The 13052-nt window shown below is 43.7% G+C and overlaps 1 protein-coding gene across 2 annotated transcripts in view; it reads left to right on the forward strand.

Annotated features, from left to right (window-relative positions):
- The first annotated feature begins 145 nt into the window (after positions 1 to 145).
- The window catches only part of PDCD11 (programmed cell death 11), a 28399-nt gene continuing 15492 nt past the window's right edge, over positions 146 to 13052 (forward strand). For both annotated transcript variants that reach the window (XR_009819202.1, XM_062001707.1), the window contains exons 1-18: positions 146 to 308; positions 1635 to 1746; positions 2279 to 2410; positions 2592 to 2759; positions 3619 to 3780; positions 4450 to 4573; positions 4928 to 5109; positions 5640 to 5747; positions 6192 to 6398; positions 6724 to 6848; positions 7452 to 7512; positions 8171 to 8317; positions 8441 to 8692; positions 9549 to 9692; positions 10363 to 10563; positions 11136 to 11306; positions 11706 to 11925; positions 12306 to 12458. Coding sequence is in view for 1 of the 2 variants with exons in the window: in XM_062001707.1 (XP_061857691.1) it covers positions 1645 to 1746; positions 2279 to 2410; positions 2592 to 2759; positions 3619 to 3780; positions 4450 to 4573; positions 4928 to 5109; positions 5640 to 5747; positions 6192 to 6398; positions 6724 to 6848; positions 7452 to 7512; positions 8171 to 8317; positions 8441 to 8692; positions 9549 to 9692; positions 10363 to 10563; positions 11136 to 11306; positions 11706 to 11925; positions 12306 to 12458 (2659 nt within the window). In the remaining variant the exon portion in view is untranslated. The remainder of the gene's footprint in view (positions 309 to 1634; positions 1747 to 2278; positions 2411 to 2591; positions 2760 to 3618; positions 3781 to 4449; positions 4574 to 4927; positions 5110 to 5639; positions 5748 to 6191; positions 6399 to 6723; positions 6849 to 7451; positions 7513 to 8170; positions 8318 to 8440; positions 8693 to 9548; positions 9693 to 10362; positions 10564 to 11135; positions 11307 to 11705; positions 11926 to 12305; positions 12459 to 13052) is intronic.

Genomic DNA, 13052 nt, shown 5'->3' on the forward strand with positions numbered 1-13052 from the left:
GAGCGGCGCGCGCAGCCCCGGCGGAGGCGCGGATTGGCCGCGCGCGCCAGGGAGCGCGGGGCCCCGCCCCAGCCCCACGAGGCTTCCGCGTGCCCTTTCCCCCTTGGCCCGCGCGCCGCTTCCGGCCGCCGCGCCGTGACCCGCGCGTGGAGCTGCCGCTGCCGCTGCCCGTTCCCGGGCCCCGCTCCCACGGGCCCCGCTCCCACGGGCCCCGCTCCGACGGGCCCCGCTCCCACGGGCCCCGCTCCCTCGGGCTCCGCTCCCACGGGCTCCGCTCCCACGGGCCGCAGCAGCGGCAGCCGGGACAGGTAAGTCCTGCGCGGGCAGAGCCCTGTCCCTGCCGGCTGCAGCGCCGGCTGCGTGGCCTGGCCGGTGCCGCCGGCACCCGTGGAAGGGCTCTCTGCTGAGCGAGCCCTCTGAGGAGCGTGCCGTCGTGAACTCGCATTTCATTACGTTTAAATTGGCTTTATAGAACCAGCGGGGCACTTCAAACTTGACAAAAGAGGGTTTCAACGCGAATTTGCGTATAAGGGCTGTTGACCAAAGTGAGAAATAATACGTGGAGTGTCAGCTAATAAATAAAGTGTTGGTCGCTGAGTGAAATGTAGCGAGGTTAAACAGATCGGTTCAGTGTATATACACTGGCAGCTTATGCAAAGCTTCATCAAATTATGGCTGTCTTTAAAGGTGGTATCCAAAAAGAAAAAATTCAAGCCAGCAGGTCAAGGGAGGTTCTGCTCCCCCTCTGCTCTGCCCCGGAGAGGCCTCATCTGGAGTCCTGTTCTGGACTCCTGAGCTCAAGAGGGACAGGGAACTGCTGGAGAGAGTCCAGCACAGGGCCACCGAGATGATCAGGGGACTGGAGCATCTTCCTTATGAGGAAAGACTGTGGGATCTGGGGATGTTTAGTCTAGAAAAGAGGAGACTGAGGGGGATTCTATTAATATTTACAAATATCTAAATGGTGGGTGTGAGGAGGTTCGGGCAGCACTTTTTCCTGTTGTATCCAGTGACAGGACAGAGGGTAATGGGGAGAAGCTGGAACACAAAAAGTTTCATTTAAATGTAAAGAAAAGCTGTTTCTGTGTGAGGTGAAGGAGCCCTGGCACAGGCTGTCCAGGGGGAGTGTGGAGTCTCCTTCTCTGAAGTCTTCAGAACTAACCTGTACATGACCTGATCTGGGTGGCCTTGCTGTGGTTGGGCTGGGTGATCTCTAAAGGTCCCTTCCAACCGTATTATTCTATTATTTCAGTCACAACTTTGTCCTTGATGACCAAAATGGGTAATTTCAGCTTCCCACAAGCTGAATGTAATACAAATCTGTTCAGGAAACTTAGCTCTAAAGCAGTTTTATGGCTATTTGTGTGGTGCAACTATCTGCCTTAAAAAACTAATGCTTTAGTACGATTAGGCAGTGGTAAAAGGTGCTGGGGATGCACATATTTAGGTGAACCATTGCAACACTTCATTGTAGTCAAACAGAAAATTGAATTTTTGTTTTGTCACTAACCCTGAAGTAGCTGCCTGAATTCCTTCTGAGTTTGGGGGTAATTGACGTGTGTTTCTTCAGCTTGTTCAGAGGAATAAGCATAACAGCTGTAAGTTCAATCTCTGTTTTGTTGTTTGTCCTGTAGAACTGCAAGCATGGCATCCTTGGAAGAAAACTTTCCTCGAGGGGGCATCCAGAAAAAACCTACAGAGGGAAAAACTCACAATGACAAGTTAGAGCGGGACAATTTGTTTGATGTATGTTGTTTGTGTGTTCTTGATTAAGTCTTCTCGGAGCTCTCCCACTGTCAGAATGGGACCCACAATCCTTCCCATCCCCTGCTTCTATAGTCAATTATAGCAGGGACTTCCAGAAGGAGATTGCTGATATCCCCCTTTCTTTTGGTCTGCTAAAGATTCCTGCTGTTGAATGCAGTGACACAAGAAGTTCAGAAGGGTTTAGCTTTTAAACTGTCCACAAGCATCTTGTCACTATGTTAATGGATATGAGCTAAGTTTGCTCTTTTTCTGTTTGCTAGAGTGTGGTGCAGATCACTTGTGCTGCTCTTCCATTCCCAAGATTCACAGTTTTATAAATGATCAGCCTCAGCCCAGAAGGAGATACTTTGAAAGATTTGCATGTAGACATGTAGCACTTAGCAAGGCTATTCTTTTTTTTAATCCAGTCCTAGTATTCTAATTTTATTCCAGGCAGTGCAGTTCTGCTTAGTGCAAGGTTTATTCTTTATCCACTTTTGTTTGTTTCCTCTCTGCTTGTAATCTGCTGTAGATTCACCATGAGGAACGCTCCCAGAAAAGAAAAAGGGGCCAAAAGGATCAAGAAAAGCAGAAAAAGTTCAAGGCAGACAAAACAGTTGCTGCTAAAGATAGTGTTGTGAATATTGAACCACTCACAATTGAGGTTTGTGGATAAATGTTTCATTTTATGTGTCTCTCTCATCCCTGGACTACATAAAAATGGCATTTCTTCTTCAATGAACCTGTAAAATTCATCAGTGATTTGGGACACCACTGAGTTTACCACCCTGTTATTACTGACTTGCCAAGATACCCACTGTGTGCCATTCTTCCTGCTTTCCCAGGCACTCTCTGAGGGAATGCTGCTCCTTGGTTGTATAAAAGAGGTTAGTGACTACGAGCTAGTCATCAGCTTGCCCAATGGACTTTCAGGATTTGTGCCAGTTACACAGATCAGTGATGCCTATAGTAAAATGCTGAGCAAGCAAGTGGCCCAAGGAGAACTCCTGGAGGTGAGACCTTGGATTGGGACTGTGATGTGTGCCTGGGAGGTAGGGAGTATTAATAATACCTCAGAATCAACCCTAAAGTCTTGCTTAGGAGCCCAGTTTCTGCTGTCATGCAGCTGACTTGAATTTGATTGCCTGAAGTGCTTTACGCTTGGCTGAATAGTCCTTGAGCTTCATAGGAAGCCTGTTGAAGAGATTTGTGCTGCCTATCTGCTGCTGAAGCCAAATACTAATCCCTGGCTGTAGGCAATGGTGGGGAGAAATTAGGGAAGTGGTTGGAAGTGATGTGAGGGCATGGGGATTAGCACAGCCCTTGCCATTTCATTGTGTTGCTGCATGCAATATGCTAACATAGACTGACCTTGGGTTGGAACTGGCTTTTCCAATCAAACTTTCCTGATACTGATGGTTGGTAGAGAGACTCGGGATGGAGTAGTCTGTTATACTGTCTCTCTGGTGTCAGCACTCCATAAATTTTTCCAAGGTGGTGAGGAATGTGATATCTGCCAGGTGTGTTAGCCTTTTGGTGGTAGTGGCTTTCCCTGCTAAAGATGGAGATGAGGTCACCTTTGGCTCTGTAGACATGTTTTCTCAGCTGCAAACTCTTCAGTCTGGCCCACACAGTATTGCTTTTTAGGTAAAGCCTACTAGACTTGCTAGCATCATGTCATGGCATATCTGCCTCTATGTTGAGATCCTAGTATCTGTGGCATTTCCTGTCCTTTACTGTCATGTTGACAGAGAAACAGGACTTTCCTGTGGGATTTTCATTTCAAAGGCTACTTCAGGAACAGATTCTGGCCTTGTGTTATTTAATATTGTCAAATTTATATGTTTCTCTTTTGATCAACTTGCTGGGCAGGACTTGCATTCGCTTGTGGACATGTATTCTCCAGGGACACTGGTCAGGTGCATCGTAACAAGCATTGAGAAAAGTGCCGACGGACGGCGGAGCATCAAATTATCCATTGACCCCAAGAAGGTCAATAAGGGCCTCAACGCTTCAGCACTAACACCAGGCATGGTATGTGTTCTGGGTCTGTCACAGCCTCTCTAGGCTTTGGAGGTGCCTCTTGTATGTGTGGGTGAACATTTCAGTTTGTCCTTGCATGGGATCAGAGCAGAATGTGAACATGCTTCCTGCCATGGAAGAGACCTGGGTGGAGAGGGCAGTGTTGTGTCTTGACTCCAGGTTGTAACTCGTGAAATCCATTCACCTGATTCAGTTTTGATATGGATCATTTCTTTAATGATTTATTTCTGGGTAGATTTCTTTCCTATTAGTACATACACTAATATTTAACCTAACTTCATATTAACTTCGTATTTTAGGTAACATTTCTGCCTTGCGGAGATGGTAATTGTTTAGTTTTTGTATTTCCAGCTGTATGACTGTAGCCATGTGCCTGCAATTACAGCACCTGCTGGTTTTGAGCATCCCAATTTTTTTCCCTACTGGTTTGTGAACTCCATATGTACATAGTTGGATAACATTAGGGTTGAGACCTCACTGCCAGATGAGCTGTGTAATAAGAAAGAATGTAGCATTTTTTCTGTTCCTATGAAAAACTCAGTTCTCTGTCTTTATGAAACAAGTGATTACTTGGGTTGGGAAGCTCTTACCAGATGTGTATTCTTTGAAGACCAAGCTGTTTCATCACATTACTGAATTGCAGTGCTTCCCTCCCAACAGCTGCTCTCTGGCTTTGTGTCTAGCATGGAAGACCATGGCTACCTCATTGATATTGGAGTCAGTGGGACTCATGCTTTCCTGCCTCGTCAGAAAGCCCAAAATTACATCAAAGCAGTTAAGAGAGGTAAGAAGTTAAAATGGAGGTGGAAAATGACATGAATTAAAGCATGTTACATCTGTTTCGTTCGTGCAGCTCTATGAGGCTTTGGGTCAAGTTGGAGTCTTTGCAAGTTGCTGAAAACAGCAGTTTTGTGGCTGGTCTGCAACAAGTTTTTGGGTTTCAGGCAAGGGTTTCTTCTGGGTTTCTGACAGGCTATGTGGCTCTTCCAAGTCCATTCCTTCTGGCAGCACACTTTGCTTAAATTGAGAGGAGATGTAACCTCTTAAAGTAGAGGGAACTCTGAAGACGCTTTGGAAAATGGAAGGGAACCCCTGAGTGTTTCTGGTGGAGGTTTTATGCTATGATTTGTCTTTGTAGGATCTGACTTGAAAATAGGCCAGAACTTGAACTGTGTTATCGTGGAAGTAAAGAGTGAGGGAAGAGTGGTCCATTTGTCGGTTGATCGGTCAGAGGTTGCTGCGTCCCTTGCAACAGAGCAACAGAAGTGGACACTTTCTAATTTATTACCAGGGCTGGTGGTGAAAGCTCGAGTGCAAAAGGTAAACTCTACTTTGGGGGTTTGGGGGTAGGTTTATTTGTTTTTTTGAGCCTTGCTGACAGGTGAAGCAGAGATGAAAATTTATGCCCTCAAAAATTTTGTGCTTGGACTCAGTTACTTTATAATAGCAAACTGTCATCTGCTAGATGCTTCCTCCAATTCATTCACCTAAGGTCTGATCTCTGCCTTGAGTGTAATGTTGTGAGTATAAAGGCTTCAGCCTGGACTTATTGCTGAAGCCTGAAGCAGAACAGGATCCATTTTATACTTCTCTGGCCTTTGGCTAAGATGAATATTGTACTGGTCAGCAGTAGTCTTCAGAGTGAACACAGTGTTTCAGAAGCTAAAGGGTTGTTTTAGCGCAACAGTGCAGGAAGCAGAATTGTTAAATGATTTTTCTGTCTCTTGTGTTGTGCTTGTTGATTTGCACCGATGTTTTTGTGAAGTGTCTGAATTGCTCTGTCTTTCTGAGCTGCATGAAAGCTGCATGCAAGTTTGGGTTTTTTGGCATTTTTTCCTTCTCCTTTCTAGGTGGCCCCACTCGGGATCAAAGTGAGCTTTCTGTCTTCCTTCACTGGCATTGTGGATTTCATGCACATGGACCCAGAGAAATCCATGAACTATGCTCCAGACCAAGTGGTAAGGGAGGTGAAGGATGGTTGGAGTTGGTGTGTTGCTAACATCATCTCTTACCTTCCCCAACATTTCAGTGGAATCATCTCTGAAATCTTGCTGATGACAACTGTGTTTCCCATCTTTTATTTGAATTACTCTCGTGGCTGCTTTAGAGAGAGCAAAGCCATTGCTGGGGTAATGGCAGACTTATTTGGGAAGCACAAAAGACTTGCAAGTGATAGATTTCTTGTGCAGTCATGTACCAGACTAGCCCATAAACAACAGAGTAAAAATCCCTCGTCCATGAAGCTATTAGAACAGAAGTGTTGTCTTAATAGCAATATCAGCAGGTGCTTGTACATGGACAAAGGGTTCAGGTCCTAAGCACGGTTTCTGAAAACAAGCAGTGTGCTTTTCTCCTCTTCTCTTTACAAACTTGTGTTTAATGAACACATTATGTTCTCCCAGGTGAAAGCTTGCATCCTGTCTGTCCAGCCCAGCTCCAAGGTGGTGCGGCTGACACTGCGACAGGCCTTCCTCCGCCCTGGGGGGTCCCCAGACCAGCTTTCCCATGAACGGATGGGGGCTGTGGTGGAAGAGTCAACAGTGAAAGCTTTCTACAAGCAGTTTGGTGCTGTCTTTGAGCTTGATGATGGCACTCTGGCATTTGCACGGGTAAGTACCAGGGTGGTGAGCGAAGTCCTTTATAGCTATCTGCCTTCTGGGCAAGGAGGCTAGGAAGAAGACAATTTTTCTGCCTTGATGTTCTTTGTGAGATGAACACAACAAAAATAGGACAGTGTGGAAGATGTTTGCCAAATCATACTTCCCCTTGTTCAGGTTGGAATGTAGGAGGGTTGTTGTGGAAGAACTGGTGAAACCTGCTGCACAGAGAGAATATGTTAGAGGTGCAGTTTTGTCAGATGCTACAACTTCAGCCTAAGGTCTTTATCAGTGCTTCCTTTTTCCAAGCACTAAATTTAAATTTGTTTTTTTCTAGTTGAAACATCTTTCAAAAACCAGAAAATCCATTAAACCTGGAGCATTTAAGGCAGGATGCAAATATAAATGTCGGATCATTGACTACAGCCTGATGGATGAGATGTGTGTTGTATCACTGAAGTAGTAAGTTTCATAGCATCTTCCAGAAAATTGCTTGAAAGATAGAAAAGTTTGGTCAAGAGTGGAAAATACCACCTCAGTTTGCTGGACTGGAGCTTGCCATTTGGGTTTTTTGGCTTACATCTATGCTGTCTCATATCAGGTTGCCTGGACAACCTCCCCGTACTATAGGGAGTTGGGACACAATCAATATAGTTGGTGGACTGAGGCACATAGAGGCTAAATTGATTCTGCTAAAATCATGTCAGAAGACTGTGGCTAAAGAGGAAATTGAAACTTGAAATTCCAAGTCCCAGCCCTTCTTTGCTTCTCCGTCTTAGTGTTTCCATCTGTGTAGCTTTAAGCAGTGCAGATAATGGGTTCCTCTTTCATGGAGCCATGACTGGTGGCCATAACTGTGTGGCTGTCACATGGAATGGAGCCTGTGGTGAACCTCTGTGAGCTTTAGGTCCTGTTTTGGGAGTCAAATGGAGTAAAACGTAAAACTCTGGAGCTGTAGAGCATGGTGTGGGGTGTGTGAGATGATGGATGTTTTGGACAAGGCAAAGATCCTGTATTTCTTTCAAGTTGACTGATTGGTTTTCTCTTGCTCTGTCTCTTTTGTAGTCAGGTTATTGAAGCACGATTTCTTCAATACCAAGATATCCACACAGGAGATGTGGTGCAGGTGAGCTTCTGAAGGACTGACACAGTACAATGTGCCTTAGAATAGTGATGTAGCCAGTTTGCATTTGCTCTGCCTCATAAGTATATTCAATTTTTGATCAGACTAGTGAGATGAGAGGAGAAAAACCTCTTCTTGCAGGACTTGATGAAATGTGATACTTTTCTTTCCCCATTTAGTGCAAGTTTTTCATTTGTGTTGCTACCAAAGCAATAAAATTTTAGCCACTAATGTATGGCCATGAATATGTTTTTAGAAAGATAAGAGTGAAAGAAACTAAAACTTACCTTGTACTGAAAGTAAAAGTTCATGTATGGACCATCACAGTCAGCTGCTGAGCAGAAAGTTATTCACTTGTGATCATTCTTATGTCAGAGTTGTGACTGTATTTGCTGGAAATAGTTCTAGTTTGTCTGAGTCAATTGGGATTTTGCAGTAGTAGCCTATGCTTAAGGAAAAGAGGTTGTGAAATAACCATATACAATGTATAAAAGTTAATGCCCCAAATTGGTTGGGTGGAGTGTGGGTTGGACTAAGATTTCATTTTTTGGAGGGTGGTTAGGTTTGGTGATTATAAGTGGTGTAACGTCTGTTTCTTAGCCTTGCATGGTCTGCATTTCATGCTGAATTTACTGATCTTTTTCCCTATTTTGGGTTCTAGGGCAAAGTGTTTTCACTGAAACCCATTGGGATGCAGGTGAAAGTGGCTGATGGGATTAAAGGGCTTGTGCCATCCATGCATCTCTCTGATGTGATCCTGAGGCAGCCTGAGAAGAAGTACAACACGGGAGATGAAGTCAGGTGTCGAGTGAGTACTGCCAGGCAGGATTTTCAGCTGCTTTGTGCTCTCTTGTTCAGAGTATTCAGCACCTGGATTGATAAGGCAATGATAGACATGCTTTTTGAACTTTCTTGTATTCCATTCTTGTAGGTACTAGAATGCAATCCTGAAGGAAAGAAGCTGATCTTTACTCTAAAGAAAAGTCTTGTCCAATCAAAGCTTCCAGTCCTCTCCAATTACGAAGATGCAAAGCCAGGTCTGATCACACATGGCTTTGTGGTGTGTGCGAGGGAGTTTGGCTGCATTGTGAAGTTCTACAATGATGTCAAAGGTCTGGTACCCAAGAATGAGCTGAGCTCAGAACCCATATCTTCTCCAGAGAAAGTCTTCCATGAAGGCCAGGTAATTGTTGTACCTATGTCGTGTCTTGTGTTTGATTGCAAAAGAGGAATCTGTAGTTGAGTTGACTCCAACGTGAGTTTTCCCCTGGAGGAACCAACTGCACCAAGAGACGTTCATGTCTTTTCACTTTAAGTAATAGTTGTGCTCCATTTAAACAGATGAGGCTGTGAAAAGGGCAGGTCTTTGAGTATTTCACAGAACTGTCTTTTGTTTCTGGCTCTCTGTTCTGGTTTGCAAGAGACACCATGGTATGTGACATAGGAACTACACTTGATTGAGTTACTGACATCTTTTGGGGTGCTAGGCTGCAGTTTCTTCTAAGGAAATTAAAACTCTTACCTTCAGAATTGGAAGCATGCAATTTGCTGCCTCTGCATTATTCTGATTTTCCTGTTTGTTTCAAATCTTGTACATCCTAAAGCAGATGCTCTTGGAACCATGCTGTTAACCAACTTCTTGTCATTATTGTGGGCAAACTTATAGAGATCTCAGCCGGTTTTGTTATTTTTTTTCTGATGCTTTTAGTCCTGCTATTTGTTGGCTGCCTAAGGAGAAGGGTAATTCTCTAATCAAGATTTCTGACTGCAGATCTGGAGATCTGAATTTTATTCTCAACTCTGATACAGACTTACCACATGCAGGTCATGTGATGATTACATACTTCCATTTTCCATATGTGTGATCAGGACAGTTGTCTCTGGTGAACCTGTTAAGTTGTAGTCACTGGGCTGCCATCCAAGCTGTAAGACAGAAGTGTATCCTGTATGCATTTTCCTCATCTCATTTTGTAGGTGGTAGAACACTGAGAAGGAGAGTCAACTGAAATAAACCTCTGTTTTATGGCTTTTTTCTGCAGGTTGTTAAAGTAATGGTCTTGAAATGTGAACCTGAACAGGAAAGACTCTTATTATCCTTCAGGTTATCAAGTAACCCTACCTCAGAGGATAGAAAGCAATGTACTCCAAAGAAGAAAGAGGAAGTGAAATATCAAATAGGAGAGGTATTGAGCTCAGTGACAACTCCCTTTTCTGCCTTTCCTCCTTGTTTTCCAAACAATCTACTGTCACTTTGAACAATTTTGGTTCAAACAATTTTGGTTCAAGATAAGCTGCTAGTGGTCAGGAAGTAGCATTAAATACACATTTCTTATTGTGTGGTTGTCCTGGATCAAAACCAGGAACCTGTCAGGATAAAGGAGTCCCAAGACAATCCTTACGGAGGTACCAGTTAATGTCCTACTCCTAGTTGGAGTCTTCTCACTTCTGGATGCTGCTGATGTCCTCACTCCAAAACCATCTGCTTTTGCTGTCTGGAAAAAGACAACTTTAGAAAACTATTTCAAAATGAACAGTTTCCAGCACAGTACAGATATTGCTAATGTAGGAGCAGGACAGTTCTAGTCTTGCTTTAGTTATTCCCTTTGCCCTTCAAACAGAAAGTCACAATCAAGATAATGTTTCTAGCACTCGATTTCTCTGGGAATTGAGAATTATTTTTATTTTACTATCAGTGTTGTCATGCTTTTTATGTTCAGCCTTATTGATGTGAGCTTTTCTCACAGAGCTGGGGGCCATGTCAGAGCCCTTGCAGCACAGCATTCGCTATGCATCGAACAGGATGACTTCAAAGACAATTGGAATTTTCTGTCACTGCCTTTGTTTTCTTTTCAGATGGTTGATGTGAAAATCTTGAAGAAGAAAGATAATGGGCTAGAAGTTTCTATCTTAGAAGATGAAGGCAATGTGATAGCCTTTATTCCTACAGGGCACCTCTCTGACTTTGTTGCTAACTGTAAGCTCCTGTGGCATTGTCTTCAAGAGGGAGATGTCCTGCCCAGAGTTATGTACCTAAGTGACAAGGGAGAGTGCGTCGTATCCTTTTCCACTTCAACCAGTCAAGCAAAGTGTGTGAGGGGCTAAGGAGATACCTGGCAGGAATCCAGGGTATCTGCAACAAAAAGAAGGTACATTAGTTAGTGTGCTGAAGTGGAAGTGCCTGTTAAGCTAGCAATGCTTCAAAGAGTCACTGTAACTTCCTTGTGTTGAAGTGAGGCTCAGCTGCTGCTACAATCCCATCAGAACCAGGACTTGGTTGTGAATTGGCTGATCTTCCCAACCAGCTTCTGGACTGTTAATGATATCACAACCTCAGCAGAAATGTTGCCATTTTTACACTAAAAATCAGGACCGGAATAATTGGAAGTTGATGTTTCTGTGACTGTGAAGCATGCATCTTTACTGCTGAGGATCAAAGCACAAAACTGAGCATTAGTTGCTAAATTTTAGTGTAGAGATCAAGACAGAAATTGGACTTGCAGGATTTTGAGCTCCTGTACCGTATCACCTGCCAAAAGTGCTCTAGGCCAATGGTTAGCAGCACCAAGGGATTTGCTTGGCATCAGACTTCTTTCATCTTTTCTCATTTTTCCTAACTGGTTGTTCAGATCTTGAGCAGGAAGTCTGCATTGATTTCTGCTGTACAGGAAGAGCAAGTTGTGAGAAGTTTCTCTGAAATCCAAACTGGGATGCTGTTGACTGGTTACGTGAGGAATGTGATGCCCTTTGGAGTATTTGTGGAGTTCCCTTTTGGTGTGACAGGACTGGCACCCAAAGTGGTAAGTAATGCATTCACTTGGGTAAACGGCATGTATATAATCAGGGAAGCTTGAAACATGGCTTTTTGCAAAGGAGGAATAACAAGGAAGGAACAGAAGGGCTGTAGATCCTTCATTGGCACAGCTTTCTGCAGTAAGGTAAAAGCTGCTTTAAGTTTGTGTTTTAATTCACTTCCAAACTGAAACAAGAGACTTTATTCAAAGTGAGCTTATGCTTCTACAAGGATCTCATCTGACTTTGGTCGTCAATTTTAAATGATGGCTTTTGATTAGTCTTTGTTAATTTCTCTTATGCCTTTTCATGAACTCTGAACTCAAACCCTCCTTCTGCACAGTGCTGCAGGTCGCTGATAGCAGCTTTGCTCAGTAACCCTTTGCCCCTTTTTTCCCTTTGCACAGAGCATGAGTGACAAGTTTGTGACGGACACCAAGGACCACTTTGTGGTAGGACAGACTGTGATTGCCAAGGTGATGAGCATTGATGAGGAGAAGCAGCGTGTGCTCCTCAATCTGAAGGTATCAGAATGCAGCTCGGGTGATTCGGCTGCAGAGAGCTTTGCCCTGCTGAATCAATATTTCAAGGAGATAAAAGAAATCAGGAACCTGTTGAAGAGAAGAGGTAAAAGATCATACATGTTCTGCTAAAGGGGATGATATCACAAAAAAGGGGGTCCAGAGGACCAAAAAGGGAAAATAATCCTCTTTTAAGGGAAAGAAAAGTTAGTTCAAACAAACTAACCGTCATTCAGCTAGTTCTTGATCCACCTCACCGTCCACTCATCCAACCCACACTGCCTGAGCTTTCCTATGAGGATTTATGGAAGACAGTGGCATATTGACTTTATTTCTACAGAGTGAGGAGCCTAAGCTTTGTTTTCTCTTATGAAGTGGATATAAGTGCTTGTTCATGTACTCTTGAGCAAATGTGAAGGCTGTCCTTGTTTTACAAAGAAACAACATAGGTAAAACTGATTTCTTGCTTTTCTTCACGTTATTTAGGGGAGCCCAGCATGGCTCGAAGCCTCTGTGAGTTGGTGCCTGGGAAGGAGCTGCAGCTGGTTGTGCAGGATGTGAAGGAGGATGGCTCAGCACTGTTCAGTGGCAGCTGTGTCACAGGCTTGACTGTGACAGCCACTCGCTACCATTTGGGAGGTGAGGGTCTTGTCTTTGCTTACTTTGGTTTTCACTCTTGTGCCCTGAGACTGTCCTGAAAGCAATTCTACTGGTGAGGAGCTAACATGGGAAGAGTCTGATCAGTGTAGGAATGGACTTGAAGAGTAGTTTAGTTTCTTAGCGAGTTGCTAACCAAGTTCCTTGATTTGGCACTTACTTGTGCCTCTGTTACCCTACCTGTAGACCAGACTTAATCTTGCCTCATTTCTTGCGCATCTTGCACGGTCTTGTTTATGCTCCAAGATCCTCAGTTGCAGCATATTGTATATAGACAAAGTATTAATGCTAGTTTCAGCTTTCTTGGTTTTTTTTTTTTTAACTTTTTACTTCAGGAATATGTTCCTTGGGGTAACCTCAATCTGAAACTGCTGTTGATTTTTCTTTTCTATAATGTGATTTCAAAACTGCAGTTTCACTACTTTGCCATTCAAAAATTAAAGCAGAAAAGTGCCATATTATGCAGAATCAAACAAGTATATAAGATAATGAGTAAACCAATGAAACCAATATAAACTGCTAACTTCAGCAGGAGTATTATCCCAGCACTTCAGTGTTCGAGAGTTTCTTTGTTTC

Source organism: Colius striatus, chromosome 8 (genome assembly GCF_028858725.1).
Source record: "Colius striatus isolate bColStr4 chromosome 8, bColStr4.1.hap1, whole genome shotgun sequence".
Lineage (NCBI taxonomy): Eukaryota > Metazoa > Chordata > Aves > Coliiformes > Coliidae > Colius > Colius striatus.